The sequence below is a fragment of the Plecotus auritus genome (assembly GCF_963455305.1).
Source record: "Plecotus auritus genome assembly, chromosome: 6".
NCBI lineage: Eukaryota > Metazoa > Chordata > Mammalia > Chiroptera > Vespertilionidae > Plecotus > Plecotus auritus.
Genome location: NC_137773.1, coordinates 165,928,469 through 165,952,025, shown reverse-complemented (window position 1 = coordinate 165,952,025; position 23,557 = coordinate 165,928,469). Strand labels below are relative to the sequence as shown.

General features: G+C 44.7%; 2 protein-coding genes across 5 annotated transcripts in view; one reads left to right on the top strand and one right to left on the bottom strand.

Moving 5' to 3' along the window:
- Positions 1-4,092, bottom strand: part of FBXL2 (F-box and leucine rich repeat protein 2) — a 79,589-nt gene extending 75,497 nt beyond the window's left edge. For 2 of the 4 annotated variants that reach the window (XR_013960802.1, XM_080672084.1), the window contains exon 1: positions 3,998-4,092. Coding sequence is in view for 2 of the 4 variants with exons in the window: in XM_080672084.1 (XP_080528210.1) it covers positions 3,998-4,000 (3 nt within the window). In the remaining 2 variants the exon portion in view is untranslated. The remainder of the gene's footprint in view (positions 1-3,997) is intronic. The other 2 variants (XM_080672086.1, XM_080672085.1) reach the window with 2 other exon arrangements.
- Positions 4,093-22,241: 18,149 nt separating this feature from the next.
- The window catches only part of SUSD5 (sushi domain containing 5), a gene marked incomplete at its 5' end in the record, with an annotated part of 39,181 nt that continues 37,865 nt past the window's right edge, over positions 22,242-23,557 (top strand). Inside the window, one exon of the mRNA XM_080671945.1 lies at positions 22,242-22,332. Within this exon, the coding sequence (XP_080528071.1) occupies positions 22,242-22,332 (91 nt within the window). The remainder of the gene's footprint in view (positions 22,333-23,557) is intronic.

Genomic DNA, 23,557 nt, shown 5'->3' with positions numbered 1-23,557 from the left:
ACTCCTAATCCTGGTGTAGTACATTTAAGCGAGGCACTGGGCACATTTCTTAGTTTGGAAAGAAGCCATGGTGTAATGGCTAAGAAGCCAGACTTTGAAGACCGGTTCAGTTCAAATCCTGGCTCTGCTACTGGCCAACCATTTGACCTTGGGCAAGTTGCCTAATCAATCTGAGAGTGTTAAATGGGTATAATGTCAATCTTCTAGGGATACTGGAAGGATTAAATGAGATGTGAAATAATCAGCTTAAAACTAGGCAAGTGAAAGGCTCTATGAAAAAGAATTATTGTTACAATTAAGTACTAAAAATTATGCTCCCCAGTGCAGACAAAAGGGAGACCAAGCCCAGCCGGCCTGGCTCAGTAGTTAAGCGTCCACCTATGAACTGGGCGATCATAGGTTCAATTCCCAGTCAGGACACATGCCCAGGTTGCAGGCTCGATCCCCAGTAGGGGGCGTGCAGGAGGCAGCCGATCCACGATTCTCTCTCATCATTGATGTTTCTTTCTCTCCTTGTCCCTTCCTCTCTGAAATATACACACACACACACACACACACACACACACACACACACACACATATGCTTATAAAGAAAAAGGGAGACCAAGACTGTCAAAAGTAAAAAAAATAAGAGATACCTCTTCTTTTCACAATCTATTAACACAGATCTCATTACACAAGCTCTCTTGACTATATGGCAAACAGACCAAAACTGTCCTTAGATGTCAGATATACTTTATTGGAAAGTTTCCCCTCCACCTTGTGCTTCCAACACCAGCATAGAAAGGAAAGTGCCCAAACAGGGGCGAGCCCAAGAGAATAAATGAAAATGGGAAGACTGTATGATCAAATTATTAAGCAATAACAAAAACTTGATGGCAATAAATATCCTAACGCACATTTTGACCCACATGAATTAAAATTTAAACCATTGTTTGATGTCTTTTAGCAACAATTTTAGAACATACAACTACACTAAATGTAAAAATTACTATTAGAAAAAAACTTGGAAAATAAAATTTCACTTTTTAAACATTTTATCCCCCAAGTCTAAATGGCTTTATGTAAGACACTGGTCTTTGTGAGTCACAAAAAGTAGGTGTCATTTCCTGAACACAAACTGAAATGACAGGAGGAATTTTCAATACTATTACAGCCATGAATATGAACCCTAATCTAATAACCTGTCTTCATCAATTCCTCCTCATTTCCTCTTTGTGAAAGAGGGGAGGGAGAGGGAAAGGGGGGAAAGGCTAGGCCAGGCTACATCTATTCCAGTGCCAAGAACAACAAAATACAAGTATTCATAAGTGCTCAAGACATTAAAATCTAAATAAGAAAGAAAACTCATTTCCTAACATATATTTGGCAAACATGTTGGGGACCATATAATGAATGATACAGTATATATTACAGTATAATCCAGTGTTTACATTAGCAGGTTCTGTGACAAAGTGCCTGATTTTGAAATGTGGCTCAATTTATCAGCTGGGTGACCTGGGCAAGTTACTTTACCTCTCTGTGCCTCAATTTCCTTGTCTCTAAAATGGGAAAATGATATCTTCCTCCATAGGGTTGTTGTGATGGTTAAATACGACATAGGTGCTTAGGAAAATATCTCACACATAGAATATACAAAATAAATGTCAGCTGTCGTTATTTTTATAGAGGCAATAGAAACAAGAGGCTTAACTGCAGAAAATTTCATAGAGAAACAGTTAAAACAGAATTCCAAAATTCACATGCAAAGTCATTTATATCAACTTCTAAAGTTGTGTGTTTAAAAGCAAGCATTTAATGAAGGGTAATGTTATAATCTGGGATACAGTTTTGGGGATCATACAGGCAGCCTCCTCCTGTCCCCTCCTATACCAACCATTCATTTCCCACCTTCCTTGGAGCCCACGCATCAGCTTTTCACTCAACTGAATTCCTTCCATGAAATAAATTCTTAATGTTTAACAACACACAAAAAGCAAAGCATTTCTAAGGTTAGCAAAGCAACCACTAATATACTACAGCAAAATGCTTTCATTTTAGCATCAATAAAACTCCAAAATTCACAAGTGAGTCGAGGTGAACTGTGGGTCAGAATGGAATGGGTGGAGGACAGAGAAGAAAAAGAAAATGGCCAATAGGAGGAATACGAGATTTCAGAGAGCTGTGGACACTAATTCCTGAATATGCCTCCTTTCTCCCTACTATATCTGTAAGGGCTTTTCTCACATATCTTTCTATCTATGTATATAAAAGCCTAGTATGCAAATTGTCCCCTCGGGAGAGACTCCGGGAGTTTGATTGCTCGCTATGACGTGCGCTGACCACCAGGGGGCGGCACGGAACGAAGGAAGGCCCTGATCGGCCCTGATTGCCTGCCAGGCCTAGGGACCCTACCTGTGCTTGAATTTCATACACTGGGCCTCTAGTAACATATAAAAGTAAGTCACTGCTAGATTTAAAACACAAGAGTTTGGTAAAATTCATTTTCTGAAAGTCTTTCTGGCTCCGTTAATTTGTCACGTTAAAGCAGTTCAGCGTTAAAAGGAAACACAAAGACATTGTGTTATCGGTGGTTGGTGTGCTTTTCCTGTTACCAACAAGCTGCTCACCTGGCAACTGTTTTCGCAGAGTCAATGAGACATACAGACTGCCCACCTTCTCTTCCTACTATGTATGCCTCTCCTCAGTAAGAAAAGCCACAGCCCGCCAGGGTTCCAAATGGTAGGTTCTCTCTCCAGAAAGCCAACTGGCACTTGAAAAGCACCCTGCATTCTCAGCTTATTCATACTTCCCACTAATCTACACTGAATCACTGATGGTTTAAAACAAACAAACAAACAAAAAAACCCACCAAAAAACTGTTTCTTAAAAATAGGCACCTCCTGCCCTAACCGGTTTGGCTCAGTGGATAGAGCGTCCGCCTGCGGACTCAAGGGTCCCAGGTTCGATTCGGGTCAAGGGCACATCCCCAGTGGGGAGTGTGCAGGAGGCAGCTGATGGATGTTTCTCTCTCACTGATGTTTCTAGCTCTCTATCCCTCTCCCTTCCTCTCTGTAAAAAATCAATAAAATATATATTTTAAAAAAAAATAGGCATCTCCTTATATTACCACCCCACCCCCTCTAAACCAATATCCCTACACCAAAGGTGTGTCCCCAAGCAGAGTCCTCTCTTCTCTGACAGCCTTTGGGGGCCCCTGGGGAAAACACACCTTTGGTTGGCAATTTCCTGAATCCTGTCTCTTTAAGTCAACACCGCAGCCTTCAGGTCAGGTTTTAAAAAGCGAGCTTCATGGGGGCCAGGTGGTATGCCCACTCTAGTTACTGGGTAGAGGAGTGACTTACAACGTTCACAGCTACTAGTCATTAAATCCCTGCGGGTGCTGCACTCGGCTAAAAACCGCCAGCTTAATGCCCCCATTTTTTTAAAAAAAAGGAGGGGGAAATCTCCAAAATTACAAGTTTAAATTTCCACGTACTAAGAAGAAAAAACAACCTGCCAGAAGGATGAATTTGAAAGAAATACACATGTATCCTATTTTTTATCTATAATTGCAGAAATGAGACAGGCAGAAGCACAGAGCCTGCAGGAAATAGTGTTAATATGGATATATAGGATATTGATACACATCCTTTTTTTTTTTTTTTTTTTTAACCACACCCTCTCTGGGTGGCTTCCCAGGCAATCCAAAGCCAAAACAGCGTCACGCTGTCCGGCGGTCCACAGGGAGGAGGGGGTCCCAGCAGCGACCCACACACTCACGGGCAGAGAAAGCCGGGTGGCGGGCGCCAGGGCAGGCGAGCGTTGCGCGTCCACCGGGCTCCCCTCCCCCGGGCCCGCCCAGCCCGGCACCCCGCCGCCCCACAGCCTCGCAGGCCGCGGCCCGGCCTCCCCGCGACCCCGCCGCCGCCCTCCTGGACCTAGCAGGCGGCCGCGCGGCGACCCAGCTCGGGCGGGGAAGGGCGGGGCGGCGGGGCCGCGCGGGCCACACACTCACCATGGCCGAAGAGCCGCCAGCGCGCCCACAGCCCGGAGTCACACGGCGCCGGCAACGCCCGTTGTCCTGGTGACGCCAGCTGGGCGCCCCGCCCCGTCCCCAAGGTGGGCTCGGGAGACTGCCATTGGCCGCCGGCGCGCACGTGACGCCACAGGGTGGTGCCCTTTGGACCGCCCCCTCGCCCCCTGTGCCTGGACTCCTGGGCGGGGCCTCTTCGCCTTCCCTAGTTCGCACCTGGTGGGTCCATCATCACCCAGAGCACCTTGCTATCCCTCACCTGACAGATAACCAAGCAGCAGACTGCCTGGTTATTATGGAATTAGAAAGAAACACAGAAATAAATGTGTTCTTTATGTATCAGTTTACACAGGTAATACATGGTTAGTGAAGACGTTTCAAGTAAACTATAACAAGAATGAAAAAGAACAAAACCGTGCTAAACCCCAGCACCTGTGGTAACCACTGCTTATATTCCAGTTTATCTGCTTCCAAACTTACAACGAAATACATTTTAAATTACATTGTATTCTTTAAAATGGAAGCAAACCACCCTAACCGGTTTGGCTCAGTGGATAGAGCATCAGCCTGCGGGCTCAAGGGTCCCAGGTTCTATTCAGGTCAAGGGCATGTACCTTGGTTGTGGGCACATTCCCAGTAGGGGGTGTGCAGGAGACAGCTGATTGATGTTTCTCTCTCTCTCATCGATGTTTCTAACTCTCTCTCCCTCTCCCTTCCTCTCTGTAAAAAATAAGTAAAATATATTTTTAAAATGGAAGCAAACCACATGGACTTTTATAATCTACTTTTTCAATTAAAAATTATCATTGCATGTCAACTCATAGCATTATGTGTGTACACTCTATGATTTATTAAATCAATTCGCAATTTGTTGGATCTCTCTATATATATATGTGTGTGTGTGTGTGTGTGTGTGTATATATATATATTTCTAATATGATTGATGAGAACTTTAGATATCCTCAAACCCAGCCCATTAAGTCTGTGACGAAGAGACCTAACCAACAACTGATCTGACATCTCTCCTTGAATGTTTAATAGGCATCTCGGACTTAATAAAGCCCAAATTAGACTTTTGATCCAAGTTTTGTACTCACTTTCCAGTCCTCATCATCCCAGCAAATGTTCCCACTATTCCCTTGGCTGTTTGGGACAAAAACCTACGAATCAACCTTGAGTCTCTCCTTTCCTCACTCCTCACATCCAATCCATTAGCAAATATTCTTAAATAAATCCTGAATCTATCCATTTCTCACTGTCTCTACATTACCACCATCATCTGTGGTGTACATGAGTCTCCACGCCACCTGCCTTCTCTCATGCGGTCTACACAACTGGACTGTTTTGGTGTCTTCTCGTGGCACTTAGGGAAAAGACCAAAACTCTTCCCATGATCCACAAGGTCCTCTATGATGGGGGCGGGGCGCCCACTGCGTAACCTCATCTCCTACCACCCTCCCCTCATCCACTCCACACCAGCCATGTTTTTTCCCCTGAGGTTCCTCAAACATGTCAAACACTGCCCCACTTAAGGGCCGCAGCAACAACTCTCCTTTATTTGAAATATGTTTCCTCCAGAACCTCACACTGCCCATCCCTTGACTTGATACATGTCAGTTATCTTCTCAGATGTCATCTTCACAGAAGTGTTCACGGACCACTCAGACTATCCTATGTATTGCAGGGTGTTTAGCAGCATCCGTGGCTTCACCCACTAGATGCCATCAGTATACCTCCACTTGTGAAAACTAAAATGTCTCCAGGCATTCTCATATTTTACTGGAAAGACAACAATGGCCTCAGTCACTGCTCTAGGGTGAACAATGAAGAGCAGAATTGCTGATCTGAGTATCTTTAGATTTACCACACAGAACCAAACTGTTTTCCAAAGGACCTGTGACAGAAGTGACATCATGGGATTAGCAGAGTTCCCTACTCTGCTAATTCCATGGCTCATGTTCCTGGGACAGCTTACAGGTACCAGGGAAAGCAATGAATATGGACCTCATTCTTAAATACTGTGGTCATGCATTTGACCTGTCTGGTGGTTCCCTAAGGGACCAGCACAGAGATTAACCTTTATTTTGCCCCTGTCAGATTGAAGTGGCTTTCTGGGTGGCATTTGATGAAAGCGCTTAAAGATAAATGCTACTCATTGCTGTCTGGGGCAAGGAATGGAGGATGAGGCAAACAGGCAGACCCCAAAGCCTGCAATGAGGAGGAAGATTCTTGGGGGAATAAGAGCTGTGAAGGGCTCCCGAGCACAGTGGGGAATCTGAAGTAGGAAATGCATGCATGAAGTATGAGACACATGCTCAGAAAAGACCTGAGAGGATCTGAGATTCACACCTCTGGCTGATATTTGGATTCCACAATAAACAGGAGGTGCAGGCTAAGGCAGAGTGGTAAAGTCCGTTTGGCTCAGCATTGAAGGAGTCTCCTCGCTCAGAGCCAATAGGCAAAGACCACAGGAGTTTTTTTCTGTTTTTGTCTCCAGGCATTTAAGAAAATATCTTCCCATCACTAGCTGACTGTTGAGATAACAGAACAGAGACTCGGGTGACCACACCTGACAATCTTGGCAAAAGCAGTTTGGGAAAGTCACTAAACGGACAACTGCAGCCCTCAAGAATCAACAACAGAGAGCCCTGTGGGGGGAAAGAGAATCTATAGACATAGAAAGCAGATTAGCTCCATCATCCCAAAACACCCCACGCCTACCCCCTAGCAACTACTATTTTTCATCCCTATAGCTTTGTCTTTTTAAGAATATCATATAAATGGAATCATAAGATATATAGACTTTTGGATCTTTCATTTAGTAAAGTGCAATTGAGATTCATCCATGTTGTTATGTGAATCAATAGTTCTTCCCTTTTCATTGCTGAGTAGTATTCTATTTTATGGATAGATCACGTTTTGCCTGTCTCGTCACCTGTTGTTGAACATCTGGGTTGTTTCCAGTTTGGGGAAATTTTGGATAAAGCTGCTATTGGCATTCACACACAGATTTTTGTGTGAACATTGATTTTTCAACTCATTTGGGTGGATAACCAGGACTGGGATTTCTGGGTTACAGGGAGAAATCATTCAATATCTCGTCATTAAGCATGATGTTAGCCGTATATTTTTTGTAGGTGCCTTTATTAAGTTAAGGAACTTGCCTTTTATTCCTAATATGCTGGGACTTTTTTGCTGTTGCTGTTGTGCCTTGTTTCACTGAATATACAGGAGTGGACAAAAGTAGATTTACAGTTCTAATACAAAGACATAATAATTAGTAAAGAATAATTATACAAGAATAAACTCTGTGTTTCATGTACTTACAACTGTAGCCCTGCTTTTGCCCACCCCTGTATATTAAGTTTTGTCCACTGCTTTTTTCAGAGTTTTCTGGTACTTGCTTTTCCTGTTCTGCCCCACAGTATTTTGTTTCAATAAAACATAGATAGTCTTGCCGAAACCGGTTTGGCTCAGTGGATAGAGCGTCGGCCTGCGGACTGAAGGGTCCCGGGTTCGATTCCGGTCAAGGGCATGTACCTTGGTTGCGGGCACATCCCCAGTGGGAGGTGTGCAGGAGGCAGCTGATCAGTGTTTCTCTCCCATCGATGTTTCTAGCTCTCTATCCCTCTCCCTTCCTCTCTGTAAAATATCAATAAAATATATTAAAAAAATAAATAAAAGCCATAGTGCAAATACTTAAAAAAAAACAAAAAAACATAGATAGTCTGAAGTAGACATACTTCATCGTGGTCAACTTCAGAAGTACTCAGTCTAATCTTAATTGATACTTCTGCCCTAGCTGGTTTGGCCAGTGGACAGAGCGTCGGCCCACAGACTGCAGGCTCCCGGTCTTGGTTGGGCATGCGTGTGAAAGGAAGGCAATCAATCGATGTGTCTCTCTCTCCTTTATGGATTATTTTCCTTCTGCCGGAAGAACACCTTTGGTACTTGTTTTAATGTGGGTATGCTGATGTTCAGTAGTTTTTGAACACAAACATTCCTTATTCTTTTTTTTTTTTTTAATTGATTTTTACAGAGAGGAAGGGAGAGGGATAGAGAGTTAGAAACATCAATGAGAGAGAAACATCGATCAGCTGCCTCCTGCACAACCCCCACTGGGGATGTGCCCGCAACCAAGGTACATGCCGTTGACCGGAATCGAACCTGGGACCCTTGAGTCTGCAGGCCGATGCTCTATCCACTGAGCCAAACCAGTTAGGGCAAAAGTTCCTTATTCTTTCACAAAGAATGTTTTACTTAGCATAGAATTATATATTGGCAGTCATTTTCTCTCTGTAATTTAAATATATTGTTATTTTGACTCTGGATTTTCATTGTTTCTATGGGTAAACATCTGTAGGTTTTGTTCTTTCTCCTTTGAAGGTAATCTCTCTTTTTTTCTTTAGCACTTTAAGTTTGTTTGGGGGAGGGCAGAGGAGGGGGAGAGGGAGCAGTGAGGCCTTTGAGTTTTAGCAGTTTTACTATGATGTGCCTAAGTATGACTTTCTTTGCATTTATCCTTCTTGGCTTTGTATGTCTTCTACTATTTATGGCTTGATATATTTTATCAATTGAGAAAAACTTTCAGCCATAATCTTCAAACTTTTTCTGTCCCATTCTTACTCTCCTTCCCTTCTAGCACTTAAACTACCAAATGTTTGACCTTCACACATTCTCTATGTCTGTAATTTTCCTTTTTTATTTTATATCTTCTTCCTTTTGTTTCTTTATGCTTCATTTTAGATATTTTCTTTCAACACACACACCAGCTCACTAAATCTCTCTTCAGCGATATTTAATCTGCTATTAAAAATACCCGCTGAGGTTTTCATTTCAGTTTTAATTTTTAGTTGCAGACTTTACTTTTTTGAAATTTTTATAGTTCCTAGTTCTCTGCCAAATTTCGCAGGCTCTTATTTTATCTCCCTGAATATAATGAATAAAGTCTGTAACTGCTTTTTTTTTTTTTTTAAAGGAGCTTCCTCTCTTCTTTTTTTTTTTTTTTTAAATATATTTTATTGATTTTTTACAGAGAGGAAGGAAGAGGGATAGAGAGTTAGAAACATCAATGAGAGAGAAACATCGATCAGCTGCCTCCTGCACACCTCCCACTGGGGATGTGCCCACAACCAAGTCACGTGCCCTTGACCGGAATCGAACCTGGGACCCTTCAGTCCTCAGGCCGACGCTCTATCCACTGAGCCAAACCGGTTTTGGCTGTAACTGCTTTTGTTTTCACTCTTTTTTTCTTCTTTTTGTCTTTTGTGTGCCTGTTTATTTTAAATTGTAGGCCAGATATGTATTTGCAAAATTGTTTGTAATTTGTCTACAGAATGAGGTATTCTTCCTCCAGAGAAGTTTTTAATTATTTCTGGTAGGCAATTGACACACTTCAAGTAATATGAGCTAACCTTCAGCCAAATTCAGTGACTAAAATTATTCAAAACTGAGCTGCAATTTCTGCAAGAACCTGCCTTTTCGCCGAAACCGGTTTGGCTCGGTGGATAGAGTGTCGGCCTGTGGACTGAAGCGTCCCGGGTTCGATTCCGGTCTAGGGCATGTACCTTGGTTGCGGGCACATCCCCAGTGGGAGGTGTGCGGGAGGCAGCTGATCGATGTTTCTCTCTCATCGATGTTTCTAGCTCTCTATCCCTCTCCCTTCCTCTCTGTAAAATATCAATAAAATATATTTAAAAAAAAAGAACCTGCCTTTTCTTGGATAACCTTCTACCACTGTGGTGCATTGAGATCCCAACACAAAGCAAAGGAACACCCCTTCTTGGTTGAACCATGTCCTTTTCCTGTTTCCTTAGGCTGACAAGGCTAGCCAAAGAGTCTTCAGTTTCTCATCCTCTCAACAATCCCCTCTATAAGAAGTAAATTATTCCCCAAAAGAAAAGAGGTCTTAGTCAATAGGATCATCTCTCTGAGCTGCTGCCCTTCCAGGGGTCCTGGCCTAACAATTGTACGCTATGTTATTAGCTGCTTCATGCCTTTAAGTAGATGTTACCAGATGTTGTACAGATTTATAAATTGTTCTTATCCTCAGAAAGAGACTTACCTAAATTATTTCACCATCACCAGAAGTGAAATTCCCTTAAACCTTTTCTATTTATGTTCTGTAGAGATACAGATATCATTTGCATAAATAAATAGGATATAGATATAGGTACTATATAGTATTGTCTAAAGTATATATTTTTTACATGAACACTATCATAACGTGTATTTAGTAAATTTATTTGTTTTCTTAACAGTCTGTCTTGAACTTCCTTATTCTTGTTTGGATAATACTCACTAAACTCATAATGATGGATATCCTGGGGAGGGTTTATGTATGTGTTTGGTTCCGTTGGTAGTCAAAGGGTACTTTGGCTTTTATAGAACATCTTGATTTTTTTTTATAAGGTGAATGAATCCATTTTGACTTCTATAGTTAAAAATTTGAAAAATAAGTAGAGTTATACTGGTGAAAAGGGCATTTCCCTTGGATAAGAACATCATTTTGCCCGGCAACTTCTTTAGCATTTGGGGGTTATTTTTAACATATTGTGTCTATAGTAGCTTTTCCTCTGCGGCATTTCAAAAGATCCTACTGCTCCATTTCCCCCCAATAGTTTGGTCATTGTCACCACCTAATCAATCCATGCAGTGCCCTCTGTTCACTGGTAGCAGAATATTTTGCTCCAAATACTGAGTCATTTTTTCCATCCTTTTTTCTCTTTGGCTTCTGTAGGCACACAATGTGCATTTTTGTGGGACCTGGAGAAGCTGAAGTTGAGAATTTGTTTATTTTTTCATGTGAATGAAGATAAAGTTCCTTAAAAACCAAGTCCAAATAGCTACAGAGTGATCCTTTTATTTGCTCATTGACTCTTACACAGACTATTTGGCAGGGCCCTCTTAAAAGGCAGTAGACAGGAAAATATGCTGTCTTATAATATAATGAAAAACAGTGGGCTTCTAATTATTCTCCCAAGGCTATTTCTATGCTTTTCAATAAATTAAAGCAAGCTTGGCCACCTTTTTATGGATTGCATAAAAAGTAAACAGGCACTGAGGCAGCAGATGGCGTGCCTAGCAATCCAAGATGCAGATAATGCAAGCCTTCCCAGAGTAGGGACAGCCTGCCACAGGGTTTAATTGGCATTAATTCAATGTCTGAGTGTGGGGGCTCCTCAGGGGCTATATTCCTATACAGTATCTCCCATGTGCTGTGGCTGCCCTCTCTTAACTCCAACCCGGCTCTAGACTCTACTAGTCAACCTCCTCCAACTTGAATGTTCCTTGAGACTGCTGCTCAACTTCTTGTTTGTTCATCAGTTGTTTGTTGAATGAATGAATGAATGAATGAATGAATGAAAGCTAAGCAATTTGTTCATGGTCACACTACTACCAAATGGCAGAACCCACTTGTTTCTCTATTCAGCACTCTGATACTCAGTGCAGGAAATAGAGGAGAAACACAAAATATATCTCTCCCCTTTCCCATCACCTATCTGAGTTCAAGTCAATTTTAGTTAAGTGCCTGGAACATTGTCATGTGTATATTCCTATAGAAGTGTATATACTGTTATTTATAGAAGACTTAACCTAATTGTTGATTTGCTAACCCAGCGGTGAGTGGTTTTACCTTCTAATACATAATAATAAAAAGAGAAAATATTTGCACATAGCTTGATATATATCTTCAGACAGTGAACTAAGGCTCCAAGTAAATAAAAAAAATATATTTAAAGTATATGAGTTGGTATATTGAACAAAGAGGATACATGGATTGTGATCAAAGTAAAAGTATAGAGTTCTTTTGAAAATTATTTAATGGGGATAATCATCCCTACCCTTCAACTCCCAGTGGGTCCATGTTTTTTTTCCACTTTAAGGTGGGGTCCTACTACCACTTAAATTTACAAATACAATTTGTTTCAGAAATTGGCACTCGACACTTAACTTCTGAAATACACAACTTTGCTTGACATTAAGTCATCTCCCCCCCACCTGTTTGGGCTCCCTGGTCCCTGTGGATGCATCTTTGTTTTGGTATCCCTTTCAGCTCTTTGCTCAGTCCTTGGGCAGTTTCCATAAAACACTGTCCTCTTCCTGCTGAAGTCTCTTTGCCTTTCCAGATGGCCTTGTATGGCAGGACCAAGACAACCCCAGGATAACTCTCTTTCCAGCAGGATCCACATCTGTCCCGTGCTCTGACAAACGTTAGGAGCATGGGGCTGGAGACTCCAGCCTGGCCAAGGAGACATTCTAAACACAGAAGAATGAGGAAAGGGGCCATTGGACCCAAACAGAATAATGGAAGTCTCCTTAGAAGTCATCTCTCTATTGCTGGGCTTTACTGAACAAGAAATGAAGGGTAAAATAATGATTAACACAACAAGAGGTTGATGATAGACCAAGAGTAGAATCCAGTTTTCTCATGGCCAGGTATATTGGGCCCTTCTATCACACTACTTCTCAAACTAAATTTTTTTTTTTTAATCCTCACCCAAGGATATTCTTCCATTGATTTTTAGTGAGAGTGGAAAGGAGGGGAGAGAAACATTGATGTGAGAGAGATACATCAATTGTTTGCCTCCCACACATGCCCCAACAGGGCTGGGGATCAAGCCTACAACCAAGGTATGTGCCCTTGACCAGAACCAAACCTGGGACCCTTCAGTCTGCAGGCCGACGCTCAATCCATGGAGCCAAACCAGCTAGGGCTCAAAGTAAAATTAAAAATATCTATGCCTTGTTACAGTTCAGTAACAATTAAAATCAACAAATGGGCCAAGATGAGCTCTTTCAAGAGAGAATCTTCATGTTAGACATGACAGAAGACAGGAGTTTGCTTATCTCTCCTGGTGCTGTAAATTAGCCTGCCCTTTACTGCCATCTACTCTGTGTCACGTACTGAGATAGAAGCTAGATACAAAATAAGACACAGCCCTTGCCCTCAAGTGGCTTACAGAGCAATGCAACGTGCTAAGTACCCTGCATGTAGAAATTATTACGGACATTGTTTTATCTGTAGAAAGTTTTCTGACTTACAAAGTAATTCCAATACCAAAACCGCTGTATGTTAGGTAGCACGATCATCTCCATTTTATAGGCAAAGAGACTGAGGCCCAGAGTAGGAAAGTGATGTGTTCATGGTTCCATAGACATTAAGTTGCAAAAATCAGATGTGAACTCAGTTCTCGACTCCTTGGCAGAGCTGTCCCTCTCAGTGGCATCTGCATCTCAGTAAGGATCCAAGTCTTCAGTGAAAGCTGCAGGATTCAAACGGGAGGAGATGAGATATTTGGGAAATGGGAGCACCTGAGATATTTGGGAAATGGGAGCACCGGGGTCCTGCCAGGGTCCCCGGAAAAACAAGCACAGAAGCAACCCGTGGATAACACCCACCTGGAAATAAGTCGTATCCTGGGGGGTAGACATGCCGCCCCAGGCTTTGGCTGCCCTGAACTACCTTCCTGCCAAATCCAAAGCCTGTCTTTCTTTGTGGCCAGAACTTCTGAATTGCTTTCCGAGGGCTCATTCCTACTTTTCATTAGATTAGGTGCAAACACTCTGGGTAAACAAAAGTTCCTTCCCATTGGCAGGCCGCTGCTAACTCCTACACCCTGGATGGTTTTCTTTTAGTTAATAATTCAATTGCAAAAAGGGAGAGGGCCTTGGCAGGGACTTGGCTCCAGCTGCAAATCAACTGCAGACCCCAGAGGAACTTGAAAGAGCTACCAGCACCCACAATGGCTCTTCAGTGCAGCCTATGTTTACTCAGGACCCAGCCCACAACCTCCACAGCCCCGAAGGCAGCCTGCAAGTAAATGCTACATTGTGCAGGGATTTTTCAGCTATGTGGCGTCAGGCTGGTGGCAGATGATTTGTGAGACGGCTTCAGATCCATCAGGTTTGAAATCCTACATTGGCTGGTATATATTGCTTTTGAGGCTCATTTATTCCTCCTTCCATTCATCGCAGCTTACTGTGTGTGTGTGCTAGGCACTGTACGAGCTACTAGAGACAGAAAAGCACTAAAGGACATGGTCGCTGCCCGAAAAAGAAGATGCTGAGAAGAGAGGCATGTGACCCCCTAGACAAGTTCCTTATTTTACTGAGAGCAATACCATGATCCTTGATACGCTCTCTCCTTGGGGTCCTTTGATGAGTTAAGCCAACAGATCAGGGATTAATTTTTTATTAATTCATCAAACATAGGTTGAGAACCTACTATGAACCAGGCACTTCTCAAGACCCCAGAGAGAAAAAAAAAAACCACATAGAAAAGTCAGGATCTCTGTCAACGACATTCAGACTAGAGGGAAAGTCAGATCTGTAGAACAATAGTTCCTAAGATATCTGTTCAGGGTACAGTGAAAGCACAAAGGGGAGAGTGGAGAGATTGGACTAAATCAGTGGTCGGCAAACTGCGGCTCACGAGCCACATGCGGCTCGTGAGCCGCAGTTTGCCGCTCTGTTGACTAATGAGTTTGCTGACAACTGGACTAAATCATAAAGAAGGCCTCACAGAGAAGATGGTGCTAGTATTAAGGCAAGAAAGAGAGCACGTGTTCAGACAGATGGACTGTGGGAAGTGGAGTGTCTGCAATACCATGGAAAATACCTCCCTCGTTCACTTACCAGACATTTATTGAGGACCTATGATGTGCCAGGCACTGAATAGTGGCTGAGGTCGACACTGGTGCTACAGTGATTGTAAGACCCTCCTCCTACCCCCATAGGAAGGGATAGACCCATAAATAAATGATCATAATGTAGTGCCTTAAGCTGTATAGCCACAAGGTGTTCAAGAGGTTACTTATGGGTTCTTTCTCACCCCTGGATACAGAATGTCAGCATAAGAGCTTGCCTTTCTAGAATTTAAACCTGATTTAATGGGAAGAAATGCTTACAGGGTATCTAACAGACAGCATGCTGTGAAGGTAAGAGTAGAGACTTTAGCATCACACACAGGTGGGTTCAAATCCCACTTTGGCCATACAAGCTGTGTGACCTCGGGCAATTTGCAGAACCTACACAGAAAAAAAGTGTCATTTCTTGATAGACCTGGCAGTTGGGGTTTTCTAATCGGAGGGGGGACTGAAAGGAGTTTTGGGGGTAAAATGGGAGTTTTGGGGGTGAAATAGGCAGGTTTAGGTAATTTTAAAAAATATTTTATTGATTTTTTTTTACAGAGAGGAAGGGAGAGGGATAGAGAGTTAGAAACATCGAGGAGAGAGAAACACTGATCAGTTGCCTCTTGCACGCCCCCTACTGGGGATTTGCCTGCAACCAAGGTACATGCCCTTGATCGGAATCGAACCCGGGACCCTTCAGGCTGCAGGCCGATGCTCTATCCACTGAGCCAAACCAGTTAGGGCAGGTTTAGGTAATTTTAAAAAATTGAGGGGGCCAAGGAAAAAACACAGGGCTACAGAGCTGCAAAAGGGTACATTTCCATAAGACAAGAGAGCTGGGAGCAGCAGAAGTTACATTTCCATAAGATAAGGGAGCTGAGAGTAGCAAAAGGTACACATTTACAGAATAAAGGGAAGGAGGAAGAAAGCCCAGAGGGAATAGGAGAACAATGAGGGAGGAGAGCCTCAGGTGTCCCATGTGAGGTCGACCTTTGAGCTCAGGAGTTGCTATAGTGACCAAATCAGAAGGGGAGGTGACCAATCAGAGGGGATATCAACGCACAAAGATCTGCAGCCTTTATAAACCGTAGGAAAAAGGGACTCAGTGGGACTCTTTCCCCCTCCCCACGTGGGAGTCTGTACTTGTTCTTCAATAAATTTCCACCTTTACTATACAATGAAAGGGCGGGGAGAGACCGACTCCATGTTCCCTTTGTTCCATGTCCTCCACCTCGTGGAGTCAGGTTCCCACCCTAGAACCTCTCCAAGAGCCCAACCCACACTTTTGAATTAGCCAATAGAAATGCAAGAGGAAAGTAAGCTGCACCCTGCCCCCATGTGCAACCTGACCCCGACCAATCAGCGGAGGCCACACTACCTCACCCCTCCTACCTCTCCCAGGCCCCTATAAATCGGCATGTTTGGGGCCTGGCGCTCTCTCTCTGCCTCCTGCCGCTGCCTCAGCGAGTGTGGTGGACGGGGAGCTCGAGCTAGCTCGATTAAAGGCTCTTTGCTTTTGCATCGGACTCGGCTCCCTGGTGGTCTTTGGGGATCACGAAATCTGGGCATAACAACAAGAAAAAAAAAAGTGCCATTTCTCATCTGCAAGCTGACTATAGAGTTGTTGTAAGGATTACAAATAAAAATATAGATTTAAAGCTCCTTGGTATCATAGGTGATCAATAAAATGTAATTACTTCTTAGTGGACATATAACATTGTGAAGTAAATTTCCAGTTCTAAAGTAATATGTTAAGTTTATTTAGGACAATCACTATCCATTACTTCACTGTTAAATAACTATGATCAATAGTAAGGCATGTGATTCTATGTGCTCAGGAGAAGTCTGGACATAATAAGATATGAATGGGGCCAGCTAGGCTAACTACATTTGGAAATCTTTATTGATTACACCAAGACTTTCTACTTCATGATCCAGGCCAACAGAATCTTTGGTCAGATTTTTAAACAGGAAAGTTGGACCGTATAGACTGGTCTATGGATTATCTAGGGATTTGGGCACAGCCAGACATTATTTTAAATGCATGAACTCTGAAATAATTTAACCAAAGCAAAATCTTTTGAATACAAATAATGGGATTTTCAGGTACAGTCTAAGCTCACTCCATACGCCATTTACAAATGTAATTGCAATAGAATGTTTATGAGTGGTGCGTTTGTATGTGATGATGGGAAGCTAGGGAAAAAGGAGAACTGAAAAGGGGGTGAACTTGGGGGCGGGAGAAAGTTGAGAAGATACAGAGAGCCCTAGCCAGTTTGACTCAACGGATAGAGCATCAGCCTGCAGACTGAAAGGTCAAGGGCATATGCCGGGTTGCAGGCTCGGTTCCCAGTGCAGGGCATGCAGGAGGCAGCCAATAAATGATTCCCTCTCATCATTGTTTCTATCTCTCTCTACCTCTCCCTTCCTCTCTGAAATTAATAATAAAAAATATTTTTTTTTAAAAAAAGAAGAAGAGGCGGAGAGAACAAAAGAAGATGACCATGGAAAATGGCAGAGGGCCAAAAGGACTGTTAAGAATAGGTAAGTGTAACACAGTAGTTCCTCCTGATCCTTGGGGGATACATTTCAAGACCCTGAGTGAATGCCTGAAACTGTGGATAGTACCAAACCCTATGCATATTATATTTTGTCCTATCCCAGTGGTCGGCAAACGCATTAGTCAACAGAGCGGCAAACTGTAGCTCACGAGCCGCAGTTTGCCGACCACTGTCCTATACATATGCACCTTTTCACTTAAAGGAAGTGCTTTATGGCTTCTTTTTGGCATATCCAAATTGCCAGCATCACTACTCTTCTGCTTTGGGGCCATTATTAAGTAAAATACGGGTTACTTGAACACAGCACTGCAATACTACCATAGTCGATATGATTGATACTGAGAGAGCTACTAAGTGACTCACGGGAGGGTCGTGTATACAGTTTGAATACACTGGACAAAGGGATGATTCAAATCCAGGGCAGGGCGGAGCAGTACAGTGCAAGATTTCATCATGCTACTAAGAATGATGTGAAATTTAAAACTTATGAATTGTTTATTTCCGGAATTTTCAATGTGATATTTTCAGAGCACAGTTGACTGTGGGTAACTGAAACCATGGAACTAGAAACCGTGGATAAGGGGGGGGGGGGAGGGCTGCTGTGTTCCGTTTTAAGTTGTTTGCATTTATATATATATATATATATATATATATATATATATATATAAAAAAAAAACTCACCACTTTCCTAAAACCTTTGATAAAGGATTGTTTCCTCAGTAAAAGCCTTAAATGAATAGAGTTTTGGTTTAAAAACATGTTTTTAAGGTTCTCCAACTTGAATTCCACATTTGAGTGGTCACCAGGGGCAGAAATAAAGGGAGAATCAGAAATGGGGGCAGGAATTTGAAACTCAAATAGGTCAGAAATTTTCAGAAACCTTTGGATGGACTTTGGACTTTTCACAGAATGCTGTGGCTTTTTTATATTAACATTTGTTAAGTAGAGACACAACAGAATGGAAGGGAAAGCGAAATAGAGGAATTTATTACTCACAGGTTCCTGGAGGAGGTACATGGTATGCTTCGAGGGATCACGTGGGGTGCAGGCAGAGAGGGCATTCCTGGGTGTTATTTTCTTCTCCCCTCGTTTCCACCTTTTTGTCTTTCTGCTTTATTTTCTGGGACATATTCTCAATTTTATCTTCCAACTCATCTATTGAGTTTTTTATTTCTGATCTCATATTTCACATTTCAATATGTTTTTTTTACTCTGAATATTCCTCTTTTTTCTTTTCTTTTTGGCTCACCACCTTATTCTATCTTTTTAATGCAGTATCTTCTCTTTCCTCCGAGGGCAGTGGAGTTATTGTGTTGAAGTTTTCTTGCCCCTGCATCGTCTCTATCTCTTCTAGATTGCTCTTATTTCCTGTTTCTCTAGTTGGGTCTCTATCACATTATAGGTTTTCTTTTTAAAAAAATATATATTTTATTGATATTTTACAGAGAGGAAGGGAGAGGGATAGAGAGCTAGAAACATTGATGAGAGAGAAACATGGATCAGCTGCCTCCTGCATACCTCCCATTGGGGATGTGCCCGCAACCAAGGTACATGCCCTTGACTGGAATCGAACCTGGGACCCTTCAGTCCGCAGGCCGACGCTCTATCCACTGAGCCAAACCGGTTTCGGCCATTATAGGTTTTCTTCACATAACTGGTTATTGTCTACACTTCAGTGACACCTACTACACAAGAAGCCATTTGAGTCATGGCATATCTCCACCGTCTGTTTAGACAGTTACATAACTTACCTGGTATTTCTAGGCGTCTATGCCTCCGAAATCCATAGACTACAGATTGGTTTGCCACAAGCAACCCTAGACAACCAGGTACATTCTTCTAAAAGCATTCCAAGGATAAGTCTCCTGTTGGCAAATACCATTAGTTTGTGTGCTGGAAGTTCTGTCATTCACATGTTTAAAAAGGGATTTGACTGATCACCTTTCTTTCCTGGTTGTGTTGCCCAAGTAATAAAGAGAATGAATTATGGCCCTAACCGGTTTGGCTCAGTGGATAGAGCGCCGGCCTGTGGACTGAAGGGTCCCAGGTTCGATTCCGGTCAAGGGCACGTAACTTGGTTGCGGGCACATCCCCAGTAGGGGGCGTGCAGGAGGCAGCTGATCGATGTCTCTCTCTTATCAATGTTTCTAACTCTATCCCTCTCTCTTCCTCTCTGTAAAAAAAAAAAAAAAATCAATAAAATATATTTAAAAAAAAAAGAGAATGAATTATGAACCTATTGCTTAACCCATGACTTCACGGTGTTTACAGTATGCTGGGACCTCTCATCTTAAAAGAGCAAGAACTCTGTGGGGTTGGTATTATGATCCCCATTTAACAAACAAGGATGTGAGGCTCAGCTCTTAAAATTGTTTCCCCAAGGTCGTGACATCTGGTAAAATCAGAAGGGCCTCGGATGGCTAACCTCAAGAGCTTCTCCCCATTGTGCTCCCAACGATAAGGTCCCCTAGCCAAACAACCTGTCTTAGCATGGGGACCAGGCACAGTTTCTGTGTGTGTGTGTGTGTTTTCTGAGTAAAAGGGCTCCAGTTCCCCACCATCCCTGAGGAATTATTCAAACAAGACAATCACATCCTGCCCACGGGAACCAGAGTTCACCTGACCTTCTTATTATTGCAAAGCCTATATTCCATAGCCCCCAGCTGGTCCCTCTGTTGCCAAGTGCAACCCCTGCATGGCCCTGCATGGCATGCAGTCCTCCTCCCTTAGGCTCTGAGCGTATGTGGCTCTTAAGCTGCCATTGGTCTCATCGCTCCAGTTGGGTGCCATGTGTTCAGGCATCCTCACAACCCTGGGGAGAGAAGATAAAATCAGAGAAGGATTCCAGGAGACCCAGCATGTGAAAAGTAGACAGCAGGCGCAGCTCCCCGGGGTGAGTCAGTCAGCAGCTCTTGCAGCTGCCTTCTGGCCCCTCCCCTGCATTCTCAGCAATAACCAGGCTTTAAAAGGTCCCCTGCAACCCAGACACAGAAGTCGCACCTCTTAGGTCACCAGCTGGCTGCTGGAAGAGAAGCATCGAAGTAAATTCATTTATGCTCATGTGCGAATGATTGTCAGGCCTCACCGCATTCAACACTCTAGAGTATTTGTATTTTTTTTTAAACAAATTTTTATTTTACAAAGGAAGGAATCACTAGCACTAGCCTTGTAGTTGACATGTGGGGAGGAAGAAGGAGAAGAGACAGCTTTCTGTGCACTTCAAAAATTATGTGAGCCGAAGCCGGTTTGGCTCAGTGGATAGGGCGTCGGCCTGCGGACTGAAGGGTCCCGGGTTCGATTCCGGTCAAGGGCACGTACCTTGGTTGCGGGCATATCCCCAGTAGGGGGTGTGCAGGAGGCAGCTGGTCGATGTTTCTCTCTCATCGATGTTTCTAGCTCTCTATCCCTCTCCCTTCCTCTCTGTAAAATATCAATAAAAATATATTTTAAAAAAAATTATGTGAGCTGATGCCCTAACTGGTTTGGCTCAGTGGATAGAGCATTGGCCTGCGGACTCAAGGGTCCCGGGTTCAATTCCGGTCAAGGGCATGTGCCTTGGTTGTGGGCACATCCTCAGTAGGGGGTAAGAGGCAGCTGACTGATGTTTCTTTCTCATGGATGTTTCGAACTCTCTATTTCCTCTCTGTAAAAAAAAATCAATAAAATATATAAAATAAAATAAAAATTATGTGAGCTGAAAATGACACCTGCAGTAAATCAGATGTGGGTTCAAATCTCCCTTCTTACCTTAAAAAGGAAGTAGATAATTTTCCAATGTCTGTGTCCTCGATCATTCTCCTGTGGACAATCATCTGCTCCTTTTAGCGCCAATCACTTGTCCGGTCTGTCTCATTTAAGTGGGAGCACTTTTAGGGCGGATTATAGCCCCACTGGGGTCTAGCACTGGGGCAGGCACGCTGTGGGCACTCAGCAGATATTTGAACAAACTGTTGCTTGCCACCGGTATCCCAGGTATAACAGCACCGACCTTGATCACTCTACCTAGGAAGAATGCATCCCTTCGCCCAATGGTGCTGATGCTGGGAGTCGGGCCGGGTGAGATGGAAGATGGAGTCGATTCCTGGCAGGGGCCCCTGGGGCAGAATTCAGCAGGACACTTGTTTAGAATGGAGTTTCCCAGGCCAGACAGAAAGAACCGAACTTCACCGCCCTCCCCCTTCTAGGTCAAGCAGCCCTGGTGTGGGATGTGGTGTGAAGGTGCCAGCCCCACCCGCGCTCCTGGTGTTCTGGGGTGGGGGTGTGGGGGGAAATGTTACCCGGTACCTGGAAAGGTCAGAAAGAAGGAAGCGTCCCGAAGATGCCCCTATGGGAGCGACTCTCAAGCTATGCTTTTAGGGAAGAGTCTCGTTATTCCGTGCGTCTCGCTCCTTAGAGTGGGTTGGCAAGCCTGATTCTTCTTTTTCATAAAAACCTCCCTCCCCTACAGGACGCCGGCTGGGAAGTCAGCAGGCAGAGGACGGAGTGAGGCATCCCTTTCCTAACGGTCCTCGGGAGGAGCTCGGCCGCTGGGACTGCGTCACCTTCCCGTCGAGGGTCCCCCAGGCCGGCGAGGGTCCCCCCTGCCGGGTGACTCTGCTCTCCTCGCCCGCCCGCGCCCTCACCCTCCGCCCCGGCGGCGCCCTGGGAGCTAGCTGTCCGGCGCAGCCCCTTTTGGCATCGAGGCCTCCAGGTGCCCAGCACGGAGGCGGAGCCGGGCTACAGCCGCCTCCCCGGCGCCACGGACAGGACCCCCGGGAGCTCGTGGCCCCAACCCTGAGGCTCCGGCGGCGTCCCCAGCCTCCCGAGCTGTCCGCCGCTCCTCCCTCTCCACGCGCCGGGCGCGAAGCCTGAGACGTGCGAGCAGAGCGCAGCGCGCAGAGCCGAGTGGCGCTCGCCGGGCGGTGGCCCAGGCAGCCCGGAGCCCAGGCAGCCCCGGAGCCCAGGCAGCCCGGAGCCCAGGCAGCCCCGGAGCCCAGGCAACCCCGAGCCGGCGCCCGCACCCGAGCCCGCCCGCCCATGGACGCCAAGACCATGGCTGCCCAGGGACCCGGCCCCCGCGCCCAGCTCTGGACGGCGGCGCTGCTCCTGCTCGGTCTGCCGCGCCTCTCGGTGAGGGCGGATGGTGAGTGTCCGGGAGGCGGCGGGGTCCGGGGTGGCGTGTGGGGCTTGGGAAAGCGAAGCTCGCTGGGGTGCCCATCCGGCCGAGCCTGGGAGCGAGCGAGGGGAGCGGCGGTCCTGCGACCCTGCATCCTCTCCCGGCCCACCGAGTCTCAGCTCGCCCAAACGCCTCCCTTTAGCCCCCGAATCCTTCCATCACACACCAGGGAAAGCCAGGGCATGGGTCCTGCCGTCCAGCCATGAGCTTTCCCACCATCTCCAGGAAAGGGCTTTAACGTGAAATCACGTCTGGAGTGCCCGAGACCCTCCTCTGCAGGGAGGTAATTTTCCACGTGGATTAAAGGTGCTCCTGACGGCAAGGCCAGTGGTTTTAGCTTGGTCCGGGAAGACCTGAAAGATGGGTGGGCATCAGCGAGGCAGAGGGGAGAGAAGAGTGCCCTGGGGTAGCGGGAATAGCACGTGCAAAGTCCCTGTGCTGCGTGCGAGCGGCAGGGAAAATGGGATAAACGATGGAGTGGCCGGACCCAGACTGCGCGGCGAGGATGTCGTTGAACGTGAGGCTCCATAGAAGTAAGGACCAGATTATTGCAGGTCCTGAAAATTGGCCCACCTTTTCTTGTTTGTTTTTTGTTCGTTAGTTTTCTGAACTGAATTCAGCTTTCAGGAGTTCCCTTAAATCAGCAGGATCACAGCCTTATATCAGTTCCGTTTCAAAAGCTAATTCAACTGTATTTTACTTTTGGAACAAAACCCCATTGATTTGGTGCAGGAGGATCCGAAAGAAAAGAAGCCATGAAGGGTTTCTAGTAAACCCGAGCTTGAGAGAAATCAGACGGATGCAGGAGAAGAATCCTGGGCTTATTTAGGATGTGTTGTATATGTTTAAACGTCATTGGTGTTTAGCAAACAGTGTTGGGTGAAACTAGATGACAAAGAAGCATGGCGTTTAGGGAAGAGGAAAGCAAGAAAAACCTCCTGATGTTTTCGCAGAGTTTTTGGTGCTCTTGGTCCCAAGTGCTAACTTGACGAACTCTTTGCTCATAATTGAGGACCAATGTCTTTTTTCTCCATGTCCTCAGAGAAAGGGTTAGGAAACATTTTTTTTAAAATATATTTTATTGATATTTTACAGAGAGGAAGGGAGAGGGATAGAGAGTTAGAAACATCGATGAGAGAGAAACATCGATCAGCTGCCCCCTGCACACCCCCCACTGGGGATGTGCCCGCAA